At 51.3% G+C, this 21,995-nt stretch overlaps 1 protein-coding gene across 1 annotated transcript in view; it reads right to left on the reverse strand.

Annotated features, from left to right (window-relative positions):
• The window catches only part of SLCO2B1 (solute carrier organic anion transporter family member 2B1), a 53,704-nt gene that overhangs the window by 24,791 nt on the left and 6,918 nt on the right, over positions 1-21,995 (reverse strand). Inside the window, exons 2-7 of the mRNA XM_063095324.1 lie at positions 16,011-16,141; positions 14,819-14,956; positions 13,263-13,425; positions 10,009-10,245; positions 9,674-9,772; positions 7,162-7,352 (exon numbers count right to left, since the gene is read on the reverse strand). Of these exons, the coding sequence (XP_062951394.1) occupies positions 7,162-7,352; positions 9,674-9,772; positions 10,009-10,245; positions 13,263-13,425; positions 14,819-14,956; positions 16,011-16,141 (959 nt within the window). The remainder of the gene's footprint in view (positions 1-7,161; positions 7,353-9,673; positions 9,773-10,008; positions 10,246-13,262; positions 13,426-14,818; positions 14,957-16,010; positions 16,142-21,995) is intronic.

The raw sequence follows: 21,995 nt of genomic DNA on the forward strand, positions 1-21,995 counted from the left end.
AGAAGCATGGTGGTGGGAAGGAGCCCATCGTGTGCAGATGCAGTGGTGACACCAACCTGACTATGGCAAGTGCCTCGCCGGGGCAGGAGCTAGGGACCAGAGATGGGCTGGCATCAGGACTGGGTGGTTTTGAGGGCCAGGCTAAGGGATTTGGGCTGTATTCTGTGGGTATTGGGAGCCCTAACTGTCCCTAGCTCCTGTCTCCTGTGTCCTCCACAGGTTTCCACCTCTCGCCCCTATTCTGTGTTGAGGACTGCTGACTAATAGCAGTCTCCAGAAATAGGAAACACTGTGCCTGTGCTCACAGCAAGGCTTGGAGTTTGACCCATGTGGGCTATGGTTTGCCCAGGTCAGCAGCCTTGGGTTGAGGGAGCTGTTAGGACTTCCCCTCTTGGGAAAGTGCTGTGCTGACTGCTGCAAGCCTGCAGGACACGCTGTGTATAGTTCAGCCCCAGAAGGCCCTCCTGTCTGCTGCACCTCCAGGGATCCAGGGGCTGTCCTTGGAGGGAACTGAGTTCTTAGAAGGCTCTGTCCTGGGGCAGGGTCCCCAGTCCCATGGAGCCGGTACTGGTGTGGCAGGTGATATGGAACTGTCTGCCAGGCCTCAGCTTCATCACGCATTGCCACGGGAAGCAGCCTCAGGGACGGGGTTATCTGCTAAGCTTCCTATTCCCTTGTGGGAGATAGCGTTTTTGCTGAGTGCCTGGAGATCTGAGCTTCTGTGGGAGCAAAACACACTTCTGGCTTTTTTGTAATGAGATTCATGCAAGTGGCCATGCCTCTTTTCCCTCTGGCTTCCAGAAAGCTGAGAACCAATAAGTGGCTCAACTTCATGAACTGAATTAATCTTTATAATCCATGTGTCTATGTTTTCCTCTCATTCTGTTAACCTTTTGCTCTTATGTTTTTCCTGCTTCTTAGTCTTTATGGATTGATTGATTTAGCACAGGACCTGGAATGGGTTTTCCTGGGTTTGAATCCCAGCTCCACCATTTACTAGCCATGTGACCAAGTTATTTAATCGCTTTGTAACTCAAGTCCATTAGGTGTAAGACGGGGGTGATAACTATGCCTACTTCATAGATGGGTAATGAGGATGAAATGAGATAATCCACACAAAGTTCTTAGAACAGTGCATGATACAGAGTAAGTAATAAATGTTATCCTAATTCCTGCTATTTTACTAGTACTGTACCTGTGTTTGGTGCGAGCTGCCTTAAGCCTTTTATGGAATGTAGTAGAAGTAGGACATAGAAAAACATATAAGAACCACAATCACATATCACCTCACATCTGTTAGAATGGCTATTATCAAAAAGATGAAAGATCAGTGCTGGTGAGGATATGGAGAAAAGGGAACCCTGGCATCCTGTTACAGCCATTATGTAAAACAGTATGCGGTTTCCTCAAAAATGTAAAAATAGGACTACCATATGATCCAGCAATCCCACTACTGGGTTTATATCTAAAGGATATGAAATCAGTATGTTGAAGGGACATCTGCACTCCCTTGTTCATTGCAACTCTATTCACAATAGCCAAGACATGGAATCTACGTAAGTGTCCATCATTGGGTGACTGGATAAAGAAAATGTGGTGTAATATGTAATGGAATACTAGTCAGCCTTAAATAAGAAGGAAATCCTGTCATTTACAAAAACATGGATGTGCCTGGAGGACATTATAAGTGAAATAAGCCAGGCACAGAAAGACAAATACTGCATGATCCCACTCACACCTGGAATCTAAGAGGCAAACTCAGAAGCAGAGACTGGAGTGGTTACCAGTAGCTCTGGTTACCAGAGGTTGAGTGGGAAGAGGACTGGGGTGATGTTGCTAAAGGACACAAAATTTCATTCAGGCAGGAGGAGTAAATTCAAGAGATCTATTTACAACATGGTGACTACAGTTACTAACAACACATTGTATTCTTGAAAATTTCTAAAAGTAGATTTTAAATGTTCTCGCCACACAGGCACACAAAAATGATTAGATGTGAGGTAATGTGTATGTTAAATAGCTTGATTTAGCTCTAGTGTTTACATATGTCAAAAGATCATATTGCACACTGTAAGTATATACAATTTTTACTTGTCACTTAAAAAAATAAATTTGAGTTGGTTAGAGCACACAGCCTTATAGCACCAAGGACATGGGTTTGGATCCCTATACTGGCCAGCCGCGAAAAAAAAAAAAAAAAAAATTGAAAGAAAAAAAAATTGAAAAAATTTAAAAATGTCAAACATCTTTAAAAGAAAGAAAATCATATAAGAAGAATATTAGAAAAAAGGGCAGCTTATTATTTTTTCCCCTTAAGAGCTGGCGTGATCAGAGAAAGATGCTCAGAGGACAACCTCTCCTGTTTACTGAGACCGCATGTCGATCATTGAACCAGTCACCTCACTGCTTTGCCTCATTTCATTCTTACAAAACTCCCAAGACGCAGATGTTATGTTTATACCCATTTTACAGATTTCAGAATGAGTAAGTACAGAGCCAGTATGGTACAGACAGCAAGCGTCCAACCCCTGCCAGGGCTGCTCCCCACCCCCTTGCCACTCCGGGATGCCTCTTGGGCCAGAGCAGCTACCTCTCATCTCTCTTCTTTTGCCTCAGTCTCCTCCTCTGTCAACTGGGGGTATCGACTAGATCAGCTGGGGTTTTTTAGCGGCAGAATCCTTTTCCCAATTGAAATCCCATTCTAAAGACTGGTATAAAAACACGTAAAAGTAGAACTGCTCTGATTGAAGTGTGTGTGCATGTGTAGAGGGGTGAAAGACCCTTAGCCCTGCTTGGGGACACTCCTTTTCATTCTCCTTATGGTTGTACCCTTGGGGTTCTGTGGGGTGCAGTTTGAAAACGATTCAAGCAGATCACCCCGCGGGGATCTCCGGCTCTGATGACTGAGGAAGCTGCATGTGCACCAAGCTGAGGGACCCTCTCCTCCATCGTTTGGGACCAGACCTGGCCTTGTACAGCAGGTGCAGGGGCCGGTGGTGTTGGCCAAGTTCTGGGCCTGTCCTTGACCCTCTGTGGGCCTCAGTCCCTCCATCTGTGAGGTGGAATAGGGGTTGGCCTGGATGATCACTCCAGACCTTTGACCTTAGGAAGTTAAGTTGGGGTGAGGGCAGAGTCACAAGCCCTGGACTGCCAGAGTGGGGAAGGACACAAGAGGGCTCCCAAGTTAGCTGGGAGGGGTCTAGAGGCAATGCCTTCAAAGGAGAGGCACTGGGGACAAGAAAGACCTGCGCCACCCCAGAACTTGCAGAGGCTGCCATGGGAACACAAAGTTCCTGGGGAGCAGGGGCCTCTTGGCTGGGCAGATCCCAATCGCCCTAAGTCCTAACTTTTATGGACCACTGCCACCTCCCACTCCTGTCCCCTGTTCCCTGACCATTCTTCCAAAGAAATTCAATGAAGTTAATGACTGGGAGACAGCGGATTTCATAGACTTAAAGCCATTTAAAAATGTGGATTTTGGGAGTCACAGACCATTTGAGGAATAGAATCTTAGAATAATAGAACACAGAACCTGAGAATCTTTGACTATTAGAAACACAGAACTTTAAAACCATATAATTTTAGAATCCCAGACTCTCAGAGATATCCCAGAAATAACAAACACGTAGATACCTGGTAAATATGAACCAATGGAAGGTCACAGAGCCCAGTGGTGCTTAGAGGCTGGGCAGGGTCAGGGGCCTTTGATGGAAGGGCCTGTCTGCCAGGAAGCAGCTGGCCAGGCCCCTCTTAGCCCCTGACTCAGCCCCAACGGCAGGTTCTCAGAGGACCAGGGGGCATGGAGGGCACAGGAGGGTTGCTGGCCAAGTGGGGACACCACCACCACAGGGACAGATGAGGACAGAGAGTCTTCCAGGGAACCCCTAAGACCCCATCTTTATTCCAGAGACCCTGCAGAGCCATCTGCCAGCAGTTCTAGGGCCTGACAGGACCTCAGGAACTGGCTGATTGTAGATGGGGACACAGAGGCCTGGAGAGGTGAGGCTTGTCCTGAATCACTCCTAGGTGGGTATCTGGGTGGCCATCTGAGCTCTGAGGTCACTGATACAGAGACAGAGCCCAAAGCAGGGAAGCAGGGCTCCCGATCCTCTCATTCTTTGAGTGGCCTCCACCACCCCCATCTCATACTCCTCTCTGTGGGGACTGTGAAAACCCCCACCCCCCAGGTAGAGAACCCTATAGTCATGGCCAGGGGAGAAACTTGGCCTGTCATCCCCTATCTCTGTGCACCTGGCCTTCCTTCACTACCCCAGAGCTCCTTGGGGCAGTAGCCGTTTAGAGGAGACAGCACTGGACCTGTCAGAGCTGGCAGACTTGTTCACTCTGTTGCCCATTATACAGATAGGGAGATTGAGGCTGGAGACCTTCTCTGGGTCACATAATCTTTAGATTATGGACCACTGTCTCCCGGCTACCTTTCAAAACTGCATTTACTGGGAGGAAGGTATTTAGAGCACCTCCGAGCCCTGAGCCTGGGGACATAGTGCTTGGCAGGGTTTCAGAAATAGCTCTCCTTTCACTCTTTCCCCTTGCCCATTTCCTCTCCCTGTAGAAGATACACATCCTGTGTCTGGGGACCTGGACTCGCTGGCAGCCAATTCTGCCCAGTTGGGACTTTCCTCCCGGTCCATCGACCTACCCATCAGTGGCCCTAGTGGGCCAGAACAGCCCGCATTACTGCAAGCAGACCCAGCTAGGGCAGCCTCAGGAGGCAGAGGAGCAGCTCCTCCCGCATCAATATTTATTGCCTGAGAGCTGCTGGAAGAAGATCATCATGTTCTCAGTCTTCGGTTCTTTTTTAAGAACCTCTCTCCCCTTTCCCTTTCCATTTCCCATCCCTAATGTGCTGACAGAATGAATCCAGACAGCCAGACAGGTTCACAGCCGGGGAGCCAGGGTTTCCAGGCATCACAGAGACACAGCCCTTAAAATCTGAATCTCTGAATCACAGCAGCTTCGACTCAAGGGATCGTGCATTCTCAGAATTTGAGGCGCACAGAATATTACTCCAGGAATCCAACCTCAGCATCTTACACAGCAGCACAGAATGGGGAAGTGACTTGCTGCTCAAGGTCACACGGCTGACATGTGAGCGAGCACAGCACAGACAGTCCCCCACCCCCAACCCTTGCTGCTTCTACCTAATTCCACCCCATGGCCCAATCGGCCTTCTCTGTTCAAATTTAGGACCCCGCTCGGAGATTTTTTTGTAGCCAGCAATGCAGGCTCTTTCCCTCCTCTATGATCACCCCCATTTCCAAGAACTCTTCCTCAAGTTCCAGGAATTCCACCTCATCCAAATTTTGGCCTGGGTTAGGCAGAACTGGGCAGGACCATCTGTGGTTCCAAGCTGTCTTCTTCCCCTGAAACTGGTTTCTCCCCAGCACCTGCTTCCCCCTGCCTCTGAGCCAGCTGCACCCAATCCCAGCATCCACCCAACCCTTCACTGTCTCTGGGACGTTCCGTAGCAGAGCAGTATCCAAGTCTGTGCAGTCCCCTCCTGAGCAGCTCCTGCTTTCACCCCATCCCCTTGCTGTCAATGCACTACTTCCTGCCTGGACCATTGCCAGAGCTGCCTTGTTGTTCTCTCAGCCCTCAGCCTCTCTCTGCACACTGTCCTTGTCCTTCACAATCCTTGATCTGCCCAGCACCTGGTGATGGAGCCATGGACCCCCCTGCTTACCCTCCATGCAGGGCTACCCACTGGTCTTGACTGCTCCAACAGTCATTTTGCTTTGGTCCCCACATGTACATGCCCTCTGCTCCAGCCAGGGGTAGGGGCTGGGGTGGGAGTGGGGTGGTGAGGTTTGGTAGGGCAGCCGGGTCTGTGAGTCAGACAGACTTGGGCTCAAATCCCAGCTTTTCTAGGCAGGGACATTTTCAGTCCTTTCTCCTAGGCCCAGAATCTCTTGCTCTAAGAAGGAGGCACTATCCCATATTACAGCAAATAATTCGAATGCACCAACTTGCCACAGTAAATAGAATTTTTGCTGCAAAACATTTGATAGGATTTTTATAAATTGTCCCTTTGAAATTAGAATTATTTAGCAACAAGTAACTTAATTCATCATTGTGATTTCTCAACAGGCACCTCCCATACTTGGGAAAAAAGGAAATCTAACACAGAGATTTCAGAATGTAATGAAATATGTATGAGTGTTAAAGAAAAATTAATGCAGTCGACATTCATGATATATGATTAAACTTTAAAAGTTCTATTTTGTCATTTTCTTTTTAATTTGGAGCCAATTTACTGGTTTTCAGGCCTCGTGTTTTTGTGGGTCCCTGGAAAACGTGGAAGCCCCTGGCCCAGAATCATCTGTCCTGCCCAGTGGCTCACACGGTCCTGCCCTCTCTTACCAGTGTGGTGACCTTGGACAGATCCCTCTGCCAACTGGGCCTTGTATCCTCTTCTGAGGGGAGGCACACCCACCCGAGGGCAGATCAGAGGGATTCACTAGTCATCCCTTGAGCGTCATAACAGCTGTTACTTGTCCATGAGTCTTTGTCCTCAGTTGGCGGTTCCTGCTTTTAGGGTCAGACCGTGTACTGATCTCTAGTGTCCAGTCTGGGGCCTGTTGTCCCCTTCACTGTCTCTTAAAGGGCCAGCATCATTTCTACAGCCAAACACGTTGCCCAGGCTATTTGCCCATGCCTAGAATGCCCATCCCTCTCCCTTGTGCTTCCACACATCCTCCCAAGTCCAGCTCAAATCCCTCCTCTTTGGGGAAGTCTTCCCAGACTCTCCCACCCGCCCTTTGCACTGTCCCAGTTCTTAATATTCCTGTGGCACATTCAGAATTTATAATTGAAGTGACAAGCACAGAGGTGGGAGTGTAGGGGTCACCGTGAAGGGCAGGACTCGGGCAGGCGTGGGTTCTCATCCCAGCACTGCCCTTTCTGACCCTGTGATCTTGGGCAAGTCCCATCCACCTCTGGCCCTTGATCTCAAGTGTGGAAGGGGCAGGTGATATTCACTGTGCAGGGCTCTCGGGAGGATGCAGTGGGGCCCAGACAGGGATGAGCCTGGTGAACTGTAAAGTGTAGTGCCCATGAGGAATGAAATTTTAATGTCACAAAGGGGGACAAGTAGGCGGGGGCTGGAGCCTGCACTGGGGCAGAGCACGTGCAGGGGCTTACCTCGACGATAGGTGTGGCTGCAGCGGCCAAGACCTTTCGCCGGAAGTGGAGCTCATGCTTCTCCTTGGGCATCTCCCTGGGGAAGAAGAAGTAGGGGGTGGCAGCCACAGCCACCGCGCCAGCAGAGATAAGGAAGCCCAGCCACCAGGCACCCACCCATCGGGGGTCCTTAGAGGTCAGACTGATACCACCTGGAAGAGAAGACCGTGATGATGTTAGGGTCAGGGTGGGCTGTCACTTGTAGGCCACCACCCTGGGATTGGCCCCTGAGACATGAGGCAGCCCGGGTGGGAGTCAGGAGATCTGTGTCTGGTCTTGGCTCTGCCAGTTTTGCCCTGTGTGACCTTAGGCAAGTCCCTTGCCCTTTCTGGGTCTTGGCTTCTTCAACTACTGACACAATGTAGTGCAGTGGTCAAGGTCATGGACTTTGGAAATGGACTGCTAGGTCTGGATTCCATTACTAATTTATAACCTGGGGCAAGCTACTTAATCTCTTTGTGCCTCAGTTTCTTCCTGTGTGAAATATGGATATTAATAGTTCGTGTATTGCAGGGTTTTTGTGAGAATATAGAAACTGACACACGTGAAGCACTTAGGAGGGTATGTGCTGTGCAGGTGTTTACCCTTCCTCCTCCTCCTCCTCCTCCTTTTCTTCTCATTCTCCTTCGTCTTCTTCTCACTATTATTATTGTAATTATTATTATTAAATTAATGGTTAACGATACTGCTGTGGTTCACAGACCTGTACGAGGATTAATATCACCAGGGGTGCTTGTCAAAAATACCTGGCCATACTAGTTAGGATGACCACAGGGTGGGGTGGGAAGGACTAAGGAATCTATACCTTTAACAAGTTCCCCCAGTGATTTTGATCCCCCACCAGGTTTAATTAGGACGAGATCATCCCAGATGTCCCCCTGGTTAGAGTGTATGAATCTCCCATCACACTTCTTAACCCCAAGGCTGAGTTGGGTACATCCTCCTCTAATCTCCACAGCACCCGCAAATACTTCATACAAATACAAAGGCGTGATGACACCAACACCACGTGTGGGGCTGGTTCCCCACATGCTCCATCCTGAGCTCCTCTTGGGCAGGGCCAGAGTACACAGTAGGCACTCAGCAGATGTATCTGTAAAGCCAGCCGGGGGTGGGTTTGGCTTTTGCACTGACCGGGCTGATTCCCCTCACTTATCGTCCCCCTGCCTCCGTGCCAGACAGTGAGAGCACACATGTGCACCTCTCCAGCTTCTCCACAGCAGGCATGATCCGCCCACCCTACAGAATCCCCCATAAAGAAAGAGGGACCTGGGAGGGGGTGCATCTGCCTGTAGAAATGCCACTTCTGCCTGCCTCTGGACTGCATGTCCAGTCTGCCAGGATGACATCCATGGTCAGAAAATGCATCTCTTTTCCCTGAGCTGAGACGTGTCTGGGAAACCTAGGGAGCCTCTGACTCCCGGGACCTTTCCTTTAGGGGAGCAAGGAGATGCATCCAGAGCCCAGGCTTGGCTCTTGAGCCCAGTAATCTAGAGAGAAGGGAGGTGGGGCAGGGCTGTCCCAGTGACAGTTGTGCAGAGCTGCCCAGATCTGTCCTGGCTAGAGGCACCCGGGAACAAAAGCTGGAAAACAAGAAGCAGCATCTGCATGGCCATCCAGCCACATATGTGTCATCTGAGGCTTCCAGGACCTGCTGGAAAATCTCTCCATGACAGACAGGACTTCTGAGTAGCGAGAGGCAGAAGGCACACCCGGGAGTTCAGAGCTGCCTGGCGTGACAGGCAGGCAGCTTGAGATGACAAAGTGATGTATTCTAACAGGAATCCCTTCCCACCCTCAGAATTCTGGAACCCCAACGCTCTTCCCTGCTGGCCACCTTCAGACTGAGCTTCGGCCCTGCTCCTTGGCCCACTCTGACCACTGGCTGGATCAGAGATCACTGTTTCCCAAGTGGTGCCCACGCAGTTTCCCAGACTCTGGGGTGGCCAGAGCTAGGAGGGTCCTTAGAGGTCACCCAATAAATGTCCCATCTGAGAGAGGCCCAGGGTAACACATCAAGTCACTGAGTCCTGCTCCAAAAGTTCTCTCCAGTGTGCCATCATCCTCTCTGTTTTACCCAGGTCTTGTTTCCCCCTAAGGATGGGGGCTCCCTGCAGGCTGAGAGAGTATGTTCTTCTGTCCGCCCCACAGCATATATGAGCACCAGCCTGAGGGCCTGTGGAAGGTGAGGCACCGAGCAAGGTGAAGACTTGCAGTCATATGGTGTTAGTCACAGCAGCCACAACTCCTCATCTGATGGCACTTTACAGTTTATCTCCATCATCTCACTGGATTCTGACTGCAGCATTGGGAGAGAGCTGAGGCTCAGAGAGCTTTAGTGGCTTGTCCACAGTCAGTGGTGCTGCTGAGATTTGAACCTAGGTCCCCGGACTTAGTGTCTTTTATGAGACCAGTGGTCAATTAGCTAGTGCCTGCATAACCCTGGGGACAAATGTGTGCTCCTGAGGCTTACCTTCTGGCATCCGGTCTATGTCCACATAAAGGCGCAGCATGAGACCACCCAGCCCATAGGCCATGCCTGGCCCCACTGTGGTCACTGCAAACAGGATCCCTGCAACACAAAGCCTCGGTGAGGATCCTCTGGCCCTGGCTTCCCTGGGCAGGTCAGTGCCCTCCCAGTCTCTGATGGGCAAGAGCAACTCATCTCCCCAGGGCTTCTCCAGACCTTTACTGGCCAGAGGGGGCAGAGATCGGGGACTCAGTGTCCAGCCCCCACCCTGGGCTTCTCTTCCTCCTACCTGAGCCTGGTCTAACCGTCAGAACCTGAGGGGTGGGCCCGGTCCTCACCAAGATAGAGGGGCGAGTTGCTGTTGTGAGCAAAGTCATCGATATAGGAGATGCCGAAGGGCTGAATGGGCACACTGCCCACGCCGAGCAGGGTCTGTGCCAGGAACATTATCCCCACCACAGTCAGATGCTGGGCCTCTGTGTAGCTCGAGCAGCTGCCGTTGGAGGGGGCTAGGGCTGGGGCCGAGGTCATGGGCAAGCACAGGGTGGTAGCCTCGAAGTCCTGTGGCATATCCTCTGAGAGGTGATAATAAAAAATATTATGACAATAGCTAAGACTTCCATAGCACTTACCGGATGCAAGGTACTGTTCTAAGGGCTGTGTAGATAAATCATTTGATCCCCACAACAAGCCTAGGGGCTGGGTGCTCTCATTACTCCCACTTCACAGATGAGAAAACTGATGCTCAGACAGTAACTAGCAAGGGGACAGAGCCAGGGCTGGAACCCAAGCAGTCTGGCTTCAGAGTCCATGCTCTTAAACTGCTTGTGCCACCTTTCTGAGCAGAGGCATTTGAAAGTGCCATGGCAACAGTGGTTTTTGAGTGGGTTGGGACAATCAAAAGAGGTAGAGTTTGAACAAGGTCCAGAAGAACAAAAAAGATTTTGCAGAAAGAGAGGGAGGGAAGAGGGGTTCCAGGGAGAGGTCACAGTACTGGCAAAACCCCAGGCCTTGAAAGGGCACCGTGTTGGTAGAATGAGAAGTTCAGAATGGCTGGATCACAAACTGTGAGGGCAAGGCCAGGGCTGGAGGTGGGACAGGCAGGGGAGGGAGCTTGGGCTGGAGAGTGGAGAGCTCTGGCACCGTTGGCATTCACTTGGGGAGGGTTCAGTGTCAGCTCGGGACACAGGTGCAGAGTGCAGAAAGAATGTCTGAATTTAATACCAGATGTTTGCTCCCTGTAGCTCACCAATATTTGGTGAGCAAACTTGAGGAAACCCTCACACTATTATTGTCCCAGGTGTGGGTGTAGAGGTGGTCTTCTGTCTGTGGCCATCCCTTTATGGGAGCTAGGACTGTGAGCTGTGTCCACCAGCCCAGAGAGCCACTCCCTTAAACTGGAAAGAGCCATGTGAACCAAGGTCAAGAACCCAGACTTAGGTCTTTGACCCAGGCTGCTTTGACAGAGGCCCTTACCCCCTCTGGACCTCGGTTTCCTCACCTCTTAAACAAATCTCCTAGAGTGGAAGTTCTCCAGAGAAAAGGGATTCAGAAGCAGAACAATTCAGTAGCTGAGAGCAGGGACCCTAGGGACAGGCTGTCTGGCTGTGTCAGTTCTGTTGGCTGCAGGCCTCAGCGAAGCTCCTCCCTTCTCTGAGCCTCAGTTTCCTTACTTAGGAGGAAATAATAATAGCACCTGCTTTGTGGGGCTGTCACAGCGCCTACTGGACATTAGGTACAGTGACTGTTGTAGAGTTTGAGTCTGCCTTTTCCATCCCTGTGTCCCCAGTGCCTCGTGGAGTGCCTGGCATGTAATAGCACTTCATGATTATCAGACGAGGAGTGAATGAATGAAGTAGCCTGGAGAGCCAGAGCAGGCTGGGGCTGGAGACCACGGAGTCTTGCCTACTCTTTTGGCTGCTGTGAAGACTGAGGCTTACGAGAAGGGCTTTGTTAGGGCTTCATGGGGGACCCGTGGCAGAGGGGTGTCCTATGGCAGTGATGAGGAAGAATGTATGTGACCCTGTGCAAAAAAAGCTCTCTCTGTTAAGGCGAAAACTCTGGACAAAGAAAAATGTGAGGAAGTGTTATTTTCGGCATTGCAAGCAGTCCCCTTGAGGCCTTTCTACTCAAGCCTAGATGACCGCCCTGCACTTCCTCACTTCTCTGCCCTGCCCGCACCCCGCCCCACATGCCATGCCCACCTTCTCTCTAAGCTGCAGCTCAAGTGCCACCTTCTCTAGCTGCCTCCAGAGGTCGGTGTCTTTCCTCTGTGCAGGCCTCTCACGGCTCCTTCTAGCCATCTTCCATATAGGCGCCAGGCTCTATACCTTGTAGCAGAGGTGCCCACACTCACTCCTACCCCGCACTCCATTGGGTCACATCTACTTCATCTTCCCACACCCTGGTCTTGGTACAGAGTGGCACTCCAGAGGTGTGAGCAGACGGGAGAGCAAGGGAGGATGCTGAGTTTTCAGCCCTCCTCCCCTGGGAAGCCTTTCTCATGCTGGTCTGGGGAGTGGGCTCCTCTCCTGGGCTCCTTTTGCCCCTGTGCTTCCTTTCCCATGCAGCTGATACTCTGAGGGTCTTTTGTTCATCTCTGTCTACTCTCCTAGACTGGGATCTCCCTAGAGGCAAGGACTGAATCTCCTAAGAGCATCAGGCACAAAGTAGGCAGCATTAAGGGTTTGTTGGGTGAATCACTGGATGGAAGGTAGATGGATGGGTGGATAAATGAATGAATGGATGGGTGGGTAGATGAATAGATAGATGGATGGATGGATGGATAGATGGGTGGATGGGTGGATGAGCGGGAGGATGGGTGAGTAGGAGAGGAAAGGAAACGAAGTGAGAGCTCACACTGCTTGGATCATTCTCTAAGGGACAGGCATCCATCTACAGAGTAGGACCTCAACAAAATCCCACTGGGCTGAGCAGGGTTTCATTTTTCTGTCTAAAATTCTTTCATTTCTTTATTTGTTCATTCACTCATTCATTCTTTTGTTTGCTTGGTTTTTTGTTTTTGTTTCTTTTGGCCGCTGGCCAGTACAGGGATCCAAACACTTGACCTTGGTGTTACTAACACTGCACTCTAACTAAGCTAACCAGCCAGCCCCACTCATTCTTTCTTGCTTTCATCAATATCTTGGCTTCTTGTGAGGATTAAATGCATGACTACACATAAAGTGCTTAGAACAGTGTCAGGTGCATAGTAAATAGTGTATGATACTGTTATTATTCCACAAGCATTTCCTGAGGATCTACTACATGCCAGGCTCTAAAGTAGGCTGTGTTGTAAATTCACAGCCATCTTAAAAAACTACAATGACATACAAGCAGGCCCTTACCAAGAGAGGCCCAGAGGGCCTTACCCCTCTGCCTTGGGACTACACCCTACCTCATTCCCCCAGACTGCCAAACAGACCCACCTGGGCTTGGGATGGAGGAGACAGTGGGAGGTGGGGGTTGGGGTGGGAATGACTAGCAGGTGTCCTGAGACCCATCCTGCCTGATAAAGGCCTGTGGGTGGGCCTCAGTGCACAGTAATACAGCTCCTCCTGTCCATCTCCTGCCCAGCCCCTCCTGCTCTTACCAGAGCGGGTGTGGTCATAGCGGTATGGCTCCGAGATGAAGTGTGGGAGGGTCATGAGCAGGCCTGCCAGAGCCACAAGGACAGCCCCATAACCGATCAGTCGGGGCCGGTGTACCCGGCTGCCAAAATAGCTCACAAACACAATCAAGGCTGTGTTCCCCACCTGTGAAGAAACAAGGTGACCCATTAAAGTGGAGCAGAGCCCAAGGCTGGGGGCCTGCATCTTCCCTGTCTCTATTGGCAACCTCAGTGTTCCCATCTGAATAATGGACTGGCCGGCTGAATAAGAGTCATCTGAGTTCTTCTTATAAATACAGATTCTGGGTCCTCCCAAGAAGGACCCCACTCTCCCATTAGGGGAGAGAAATGAGGGCAGAATGCGCAAAGCGAAGAGTTCAGTTTCATTTTGGAACATGGGTTAAATCCCTTGTTAGAACATGGAGGAGGAAGGCAGTCATGGAAAGAGATTTTGAGTTTCAGGGACATCATGAATGATAGAAACAAAGTCTAAAGCCAAAGGATTAAGGCTTGGAATTTGGAGCTTTAGAATCACAATCCTGGGATGGGGTTGCTGGAGGGGACTGGAGAGCTTGCTGGTAGGGGCCGTCTCTGCACCCCAGTTGTGGGATGCATCTGCTCCACTGCTTACCAGCTGTGACTGCGGGTGAGCCCCAGGCTCCTCGCGGGGGAGTGGGCAATATCAGCAGACGACTGGTGGGGGGACTGACTCCGGGAGGGACAGCCACTCTCCATTTCATGGCTGGGACACTGAGGCCCAGAGACAGGCAGTGACTTGCCCAAGGTCCAGGGCAAGGTAGAGACTTTCCCTACCCACCTCTGAGATCTGGGGATAGGGTGCTGGGGAGCATCCGGGACGCTGTGCAGCGGGCAGGCCTTGGGTCGCGATGCATTACCCAAGGGCAGAGAATTCCACAGAAATAGGCCAGGGGTGGGAAGAGCTCCTTCTCTGAGGGTGAAACCATCTGGTGAGGGAGGGGTGGGGACACAGCTGGACTCAGATCCACCCAAAGAGGCTCATCCACACTCCTCCCTGCTTGGCTGTGGGCCCCAGAGGCCCATGGATCCCTGGGCAATTCTGAGGACCGACTCTCTGTGCCACAGTATCACTCCCTCCCCCAAGCCTAGGTCCGAAAGTTCTTCCCTGGATGGAATTTAAGCCTCTCTTGCTACTGTTGATTCCTTCCTGGGACAGGCAAAGGCTAGGTGCCTGAAAAGGTGAAGGAACCAAAGGGAGAGCGAGTGGATATGGGGATCCCGGCTAGCTCTAAATCATCCCATGTCCCCAGACAGCTTCAAATGCCCTGCCTACAGGCAGGAGGTGGCCTCCATCTCAGCTTGGGGCTGGTCAGTTTCTGGGCCAGGATGCTTGGGGAGAAGCAAGCCAAGGAGGTTTTAGGAAGGGGGCTATGATGGGGGCTGCTGAGGGCACTGCGAGGGGAAGTCCCTGTGATGGGGTAGTGAGGCAGGAGAGTGGTGGAAGGTAGGGCACAAGTCTCCCTCCACCTCCACCCCCAGGGCTGGGCCAGGGCCAATACCTCGTTGAAGGCAGCCAGCAGCCCTGAGGTCTGGCTGGAGAGGCCAAAGCGCTTCTCCACTGTGGAGATGGAGCTCTTGAGATAGCCGGAGATCATGAGCTGTGCCAGCTGCAGCAGGCTGTGGCACAGGACGAAGAGCTGTCAGAACAGCCGCAGCAATGAGAGGCAGCAGGCGAATGGACAGGGAGGCAATGGGGACAGAGAAGTTGGGGAAAGGGAGGGAGGGAGAGGGAGAGAGAGAGAGAGTGAGAGAGAGAGAGAGAGAGAGAGAGAGAATTATTGGAGTAGCCAATGGCTTTTTCACACCGACCTAACACTAGAAAAACTGTACAATCTGGAAGCCTGGAGGCTACCAAAGACCCACGTGAATGAGAGTAGGGTCTGCATGGGCCCCCTCCGACCCACAGAGTTCCCCCTGAGCTGGACTGGGTCCCTGTTCTACCATCCTGCCTCTTCCTCCAGGAAACTATCCCAGATTCACCCAGCTCCTTCTCCAGCCCACCCCACCTGTGCTAGAGCTGCTCTGAGACCACCTGCACACACAAATCCCTAAGCTGCCCAGCCCCACCCCACCTCAAACATCCCAGCCTGCCTGTAGTCTTTCTCTTAAAACACGGGCAGAGTTTCTAAGAGAAGAAAAACTTGCCTCAAAGAATTAAAAACAGAGTATTAATGCCAGCACTTACTACGTTCATTTTGTTCTTCTGTGTCTCAGTTTCCTCATCTATACAATGAGGACAACGATCCTGCCTCCCAGGGCTATGCGAGGACTGAATAAGATCCCATGTGAATGGGGCACCCGGCCCAGGGCCTGGCACCCAGTAGGTGCCAGTGGATGCTGGATGTTTCAGCTGCCCTTGGTGGAGCCAGAACTTTGGCATTCATACAGGTTCAGAATCCCAGGGCCACATCTCTATTTCTCTAGGAAAACTAGAGGCAAGTGACCTTGTCCCCCACTGCCCAGAGAGCATTGGAAGGAGAAAACATGTACCGGGTACCTTCCATGTGCCCGAAACCAAGCTAAGTGCTTTCGTGGATCATCCCTTGGATACTCACAACCACCCATTCTGCAAATGAGGAAAGTGAGGCTCAGAGAAAGACAGCGACTTGCTTGGCATTACACAGCCACTGGGTGGCAGAGCCTGCTCTGCTGGGCTTGGAGGCCCCTGCCCCTGCCAGGCCCAAGAGGTACCTTGATACTGTGCATCACACTTGGCCGCAAGTCCTGAGGGTCTGGGCTGGCTTTGCCTCTGGGTGTGTCTTCTGTGCCCATCATGGTCTTGGTGTCCTTGTCCAGCATCTGGGACCCCTCACCTGCTGGCCCTGAGGGACAGACAGCCAGGGGGTGAGAGTGGAGATGGAACCCCAGAGAATGTTCCTGACCGAGGTAGCCCTAGACCTCAGAACCAAGGTGTTTCAAGGGGAAGGGACCTTAGTGGTTGGCGAGAGTCTGAAAGTCTGCAAGCAATGGCCTCAGCAGCAGGGGTGAGCTGTGCAGTCTTTCAGCCCCCGTGGGCCTAGAGTTGTGACACAGTTGGTGTTCTTGGAGACTCAGCCTGGGTCTGTCTTGCTCAGTCCAGGATCAGGGGACTGGGGCCATGTGCAGGGACAAGGCCGGGTTGGTAGTCAGGGAATAAAGGCTTTTCCTGAGTGCATCTTGAAACAGTCGCCAACACCCCCACAGGCACCACCTCAATGTGATCACGGAGCTAACCAGTCCAATGCCCAAATCATACCGTCAAACCATGATGCTGGTAGTGCCGAAAGGGCCCTCAGAGCTCACCCATTTAACCTGCTCCTAGACTGAAGCCCAACTGAACTGATGACTCAGGAGGCAGAACTGACTTGGACCCTTGGACCCTCTTACACATGTTGGTTTTCTCCCATGGTAACTATGGTAACCATGTCAATATCCGACTCACCACAGTGAGAGGAAAGCTGAGCCCCTCCAGAGGCATCTCCCAAGGTCTGCTGGGGCTTACTCTCCGTGGGGAGCCTGGAAGTCCAGCCTTGGAAGACTCCACCCTCCATTTAGACAGAAACCTCCTGTGCCTCCTAGCAGCTCAGGAGAACATCTGGGCTTTCCTCTCCTCCTGAGGCCCCACTTCCTGCCGGAAGCCTCCTCCCTTCTCTCATATCCCTCTCACTGCAGGCAGGAGCCCCCTCATTCAACATGCTCCTTCCGGAGCCTGAACACTGACCCGAGCACCCCTCTGATGGGCTCTCCCTCACTCCATCTCCAGACCTGGAAGGCAAACTCGGGGAGGGGGTTACAGAGGCCCTGAACCACAAGTGAAGGTTTTGTGTTCCTCACACACACAGTACCTGGATGCTAAGGAATCTTTAAAATTGAGATATATAATTCACATACCATAAAATCCACACTTTTAAAGTGCACAATCCAGTGGTTTTTACTATATTCACAAGGTTGTACAACCATCACCACTATCTAATTCCAGAACATTTTCATCACCACTATAAGTCCCATACCCATTAGCAACCACTCCACTCCTCCTCTCCACAGCCCCTGGCAACTCATCTGCTTTCTGGCTCTGGATTTTCCTATTCTTAACATTTCATGAAAGTGAAATTATACAATATGTGGTCTTTTGTGGCTGGCTTCTTTTGATTAGCATAATGTTTTCAAGGTTCATTTATGTTGTAGCATGTGTCAGTACTTCATTCATTTGTATGACTGAATACTACTCCGTTGAATGGATATACCACAGCTAGTTTATCCATTCATCAGCTAATGGACTTTTGGGTTGTTTCAGGTATTATGAACATTTATGTACAAATCTTTATGTAGATGTATGTTTCCAGCTCTCTTGGTTATACATGTAGGAGTGGAATTGCTGGGTCATATGGTAACTCTATGTTTACGTATTTGAGGAGCTGTCAAACTGTCTTCCACTGCAGCTGCACCACTTTACGGTCCCACCAGCATGTATGATGGCTTCATTTTCTCTACATCTTTGCTAATACTTATTATTGTCTGACTTTTCAATTATAGCCATCCTAGCAGGTATGAAGTGGCATCTCAGTGTGGTTTTGATTTGACTAATGATGTCGAGCATCTTTTCATGTGCATATTGGCCATTTGTGTATCTTTGGAGTAATGTCTATACAAATAGCTTGAGGAATATGACTAGGAAATGGAAGTGTGTACAGCTGGGGAAGAGTCCCTTTTGGGGCATAAACACTCAGAGGAAACAAGAAGATATTGAAGCAAAATTGACAGCTGACAGGGAGGAGATGAAAATGTTCTGGGTTGGCCCAGGAAAGGGGACCATGGAGGGAACCCTGTGAAGGTTACTCTGAAGGAGAAGAGAAGTTAAGGGAGTTTGAAGCAAATGCTCCCAGAAGACCGAGAGGACATTTCTGACCAGTCCGTCTCACGAGCAGGGACTGGTCACCTACGACAGTCTTGGTTCTGAGCTACATGCTGTATGTGCATCGGCTCCCAAACCCTTTCCACAACTCCGCAGAAGCTTTCTTATCTCTGTGCTCCTGGGCCCAGAAGAACTTGCTCTGCTGGTTAATAGGGGTCCAGGGACTCAAGCCCAGGCGTTGAACTCAACATCACTCAAGGCTTCTCACACAGCTTTGATGAGGGGAAGAGGCACATGCTCTCCTCTGTCCTGGTCCCCCCGAACCTAGCCAGGTCACTTCATAGGCAGCAGTGCCAGCCCACCAAGGCTGACCAGATGATAGGTTGAGCGGAGGCTGGGAGGGCAAAAGTCCCTCTCCTGGAGCTCCAGTTCTGAAGGAAACCCAGGGAATGGATGGGGGAGAGGGACAGGTCAGTGGGCCAGCTCAGAACATGTGGCCCCAGTGCCAGGCCAGATCCTCGATGTGTGGCTTCGCCTCCTGGGCACACTAGAGGCATCCACCCCGTACCCCAACTGTCTGTCTCAGTCCTAGCCCCTCACCCTCTGACCTGCTCATTCCCAGAGCCTGCTCAACTGCCTCAGGTGAGCTCCTGCTCCAGCCTCACCTCTGGCCCTCCCTGAAGCTTCAGCCTCAGCCTCCTCTGCCAAGGCTCAAGGTCTCGCTGGGACTACTTTATCCTTTAGAGATATGGCTGTTTCTGGAGGACAAAGTCCACAGCTTGAGCCTCTGGGTGGGGAGGAAAGCACTGGCCATGTCTGTCAGGGCTCTCAGAACAGCATGGGTCAGCATGTTGGGTGGTCTGTTTGTCACTGCATGGGGCTGGTGTGGCAGGCTGTCAGTCTCCTTTGAGCCCTTCCTGTGGGCTGAGGCCTCTACCAAGGGGCTGTCTTCAGGACACTTGTCTGTTCCAACTTCCAGCTCGCCACCTGCTCTACAGCTGCTCATTAAGCCAGTCAGACAGTCACCCTGAAAGTCTGCCTGCTAGAAACCTTGTCTACTAGGTAGCTGGTCAGTCAGACTCCATCTGCAAGACTACACACTCATGGGCAGGAGTTAGCATTCTTCGCACCAACTGAGTCTAGGTAATGAAGGGCAAAGTTTCAGAGACCAGCCTGACGGGGAGGACCACCTTTCTCTGCCTGTTCTTTGCTGGAAAGGCTCAGAATCCCACCTCCTTCAGCCACCTCCCATCTGCAAAGGACAAATCCCAGGAAAATGTTGGGCTGAGTACAGGCTTTAAGTCCTCGGACCTGGGTTGGGATCCCAGAGCTGCCCCTGCCCACTGTATAAGCCTGGACACATCCCTTGATCTTTATGAGCCTCAGTTTCCACATCTGTAAGGTGAGGGTAACACTATCTACTGATGGGGTTCAGGACACACTACCCCAAAATATGACACCTTGGCATTTGAGAAACAGCAGAAACGGGTCATAAAACTTAGGAAGGTAGCTCTCTGACCTTCTCCTGCCCTTTTCTCCTGAAGCAGGTGGTAAAGCCTCATTCAAGAGGGGACCGCTCTATAGCTGGAGAAAAGGAACACCCTTATCTCTGGAGACACGGGAACACAGAGAAGAATCTGAATGAACACCTTGCTAAGTCCCCCCAGTTTAGTTCATAACCACTTTGTCCAGTTATACTTCTCCACATCTACATTCTTCTTCGTCAAACAGCATAAAAATACACAGTTGTCCCTGTTTCTTTGGTTCTTCATTTCTGAGGACAAAACTTATATTAAATAAATGTGTACGCATTCCTCTTGTCAACCTGTCTTTTGTTATGGGTGCCTCAGCCACGAACCTAGCAGTTGAGTAGAAGAAATCTTCTCCCCTTCACTACCTCAGGGAGGCGAGGCATCTAGGACAGCTGGCCCAGCACCTGGTGCACAGTAGGCCCCCACTAAGGGCCATTTGCCTCCCCTTTCCTGATAAGCCATCATGCACCTTCCGTGCATACCCGGTCCTCCTCCAGGTTAAATCCTCTGTTCTGACATCACCATCATCAATCTCTGGCTTCTCTCTCTCCCTCACATGCAAGCCCCAGTCAACACAAGACCTGAGGCATGGACCCCTTCCCTGTATGTGCACTTACTAGCATCGGAGGTAATGGCCCAGGTGTGAAGCCCCCTCTGCAACCCGCTGTGTGTGGCCTTAGATCAGTGGCCCCTGTGGCTCCTCAACTGCAATGCAGGGACTTTAATCCCTCCTTCCCTGTGCAGAAAGCAGCTGCTGAGAACCCAAATCACCTACTCTTACATTCAGGCTGGGCACTCACCACCCCGCCCGCCAACCACACCTTACAGTCTACATTCTCGTGACTTTATTATTCCACTGCCTTCATTAGCATTTTTTACTCTTCACCAAACAAAGCAAATGGTTTGACTGTTCATTACAGGAGCTTCCTGAAAGACCAATCAGTCTCTTCAAGGGAAACCATAGAGTGTAGGCCCTCAGATTCTTCGACTCCCTCCCTGCAAATCCTGACCTTACAGTTTCCACAAATCCTGAACTGTAGTATTGAGATTCTTACCCAGTCCTAATTGAGTGCCCCCATCCACCTCCTGCCCTGAACTGAAAGGCTTTAAAACAAACTTCCAGTTCTTCATAAACACTGACCTTAGCTCCCTGCTCTGAGACACTGCCAAAGCTTTGAGCAGGGGCGTTGTCCCCTATCACAGAAGCAATAAACTCTGTCCTCCCGACAGCTCATGTAGGTCACATCAGGGGAGCCAGCATTGACACAATGCACAGGAAGTGCTCAGTGAGGGTGGTATCCTCCCTGCCAGGCAGCCAGTCCTCTGTCAGCTGTCTGTCCTCCTGCCACACACCCCTGCCTGCTACCATACTCGCACCATGGCCACAACAAGCATTGCCACATCTAGAACCAGAGAAAAGTTCTACAGCAGAGAAAAATTCCTGGGGGCAGGAGGGAAAGTCACAAAGGCCCTGGCTGGGAACAGAGCACCCTGCTCATCTTTATCCCCTGCAGAAGTGGCCAGCCCTGAACAGCAGGCCCTGGTGGAAGAGTCTGTCTTGGGCATCTGATCTAAGGTGAAGCAGGAGCTGCCATAGACGAAGCACCCTGTGTGCAAGGCTAGGCATGGCACACCCACCCGGCCTCCCAGCAACCCTTTGAGGGTGCCGCTGTGACTCCATGATGCAGGAGCAAACAAGCAGAAAGAGGAAGCCACTTATCCAGGGTCCTAGGGCCGGTAAATGGCAAAGCCTGGACCAGAATCCAGGCCTGTCTGACTCCATGTCCCAACAGCAACCACAAATGGTGGCTGCAATGATGACCTCAGAAAAAATGATGATATTCTCCCTGTGTGGCCATTTCTTATCCTGGGCTGGCCTCCCTCCTGTGAATTGTCAAAGTTGGCTACCTTTGTGTCAAAGGTGGGGACAGTCTGTCATTCTATCAGTCCACAATTTAGCTAGTCAGTCGGTCCACTGGTCAGTCAATACTCTCTTCCAGTGGCCTGAGGGAGCAGTCAGGCAAGGAGTGGGAAAGAGAAAGTGACAAGAAGAACATTTGGACCCCAGTCCAGGAGACCTGAGTATGGTGGGAGTTCAGGACTCACAGCCGAGGCCCATATTTGAACCTTCTGGAGAGACACTGCAACAGGTGCTGAGAAATGCTGAGACAGAGCTAGGCAGAGGTCTCACATCCCGAGAACTACTCCAGGTCAGCCGTCTAGAGGAGGAGGGCTTGGACCGAGGAGGAGGGCTTGGGCCAAGGAAGGACAAGGCACAACACTGTCTCTCCAGAATATTCCAGACTGTCCCTC

This window comes from Cynocephalus volans, chromosome 4 (assembly GCF_027409185.1).
Source record: "Cynocephalus volans isolate mCynVol1 chromosome 4, mCynVol1.pri, whole genome shotgun sequence".
NCBI classification, from domain to species: Eukaryota; Metazoa; Chordata; class Mammalia; order Dermoptera; family Cynocephalidae; genus Cynocephalus; species Cynocephalus volans.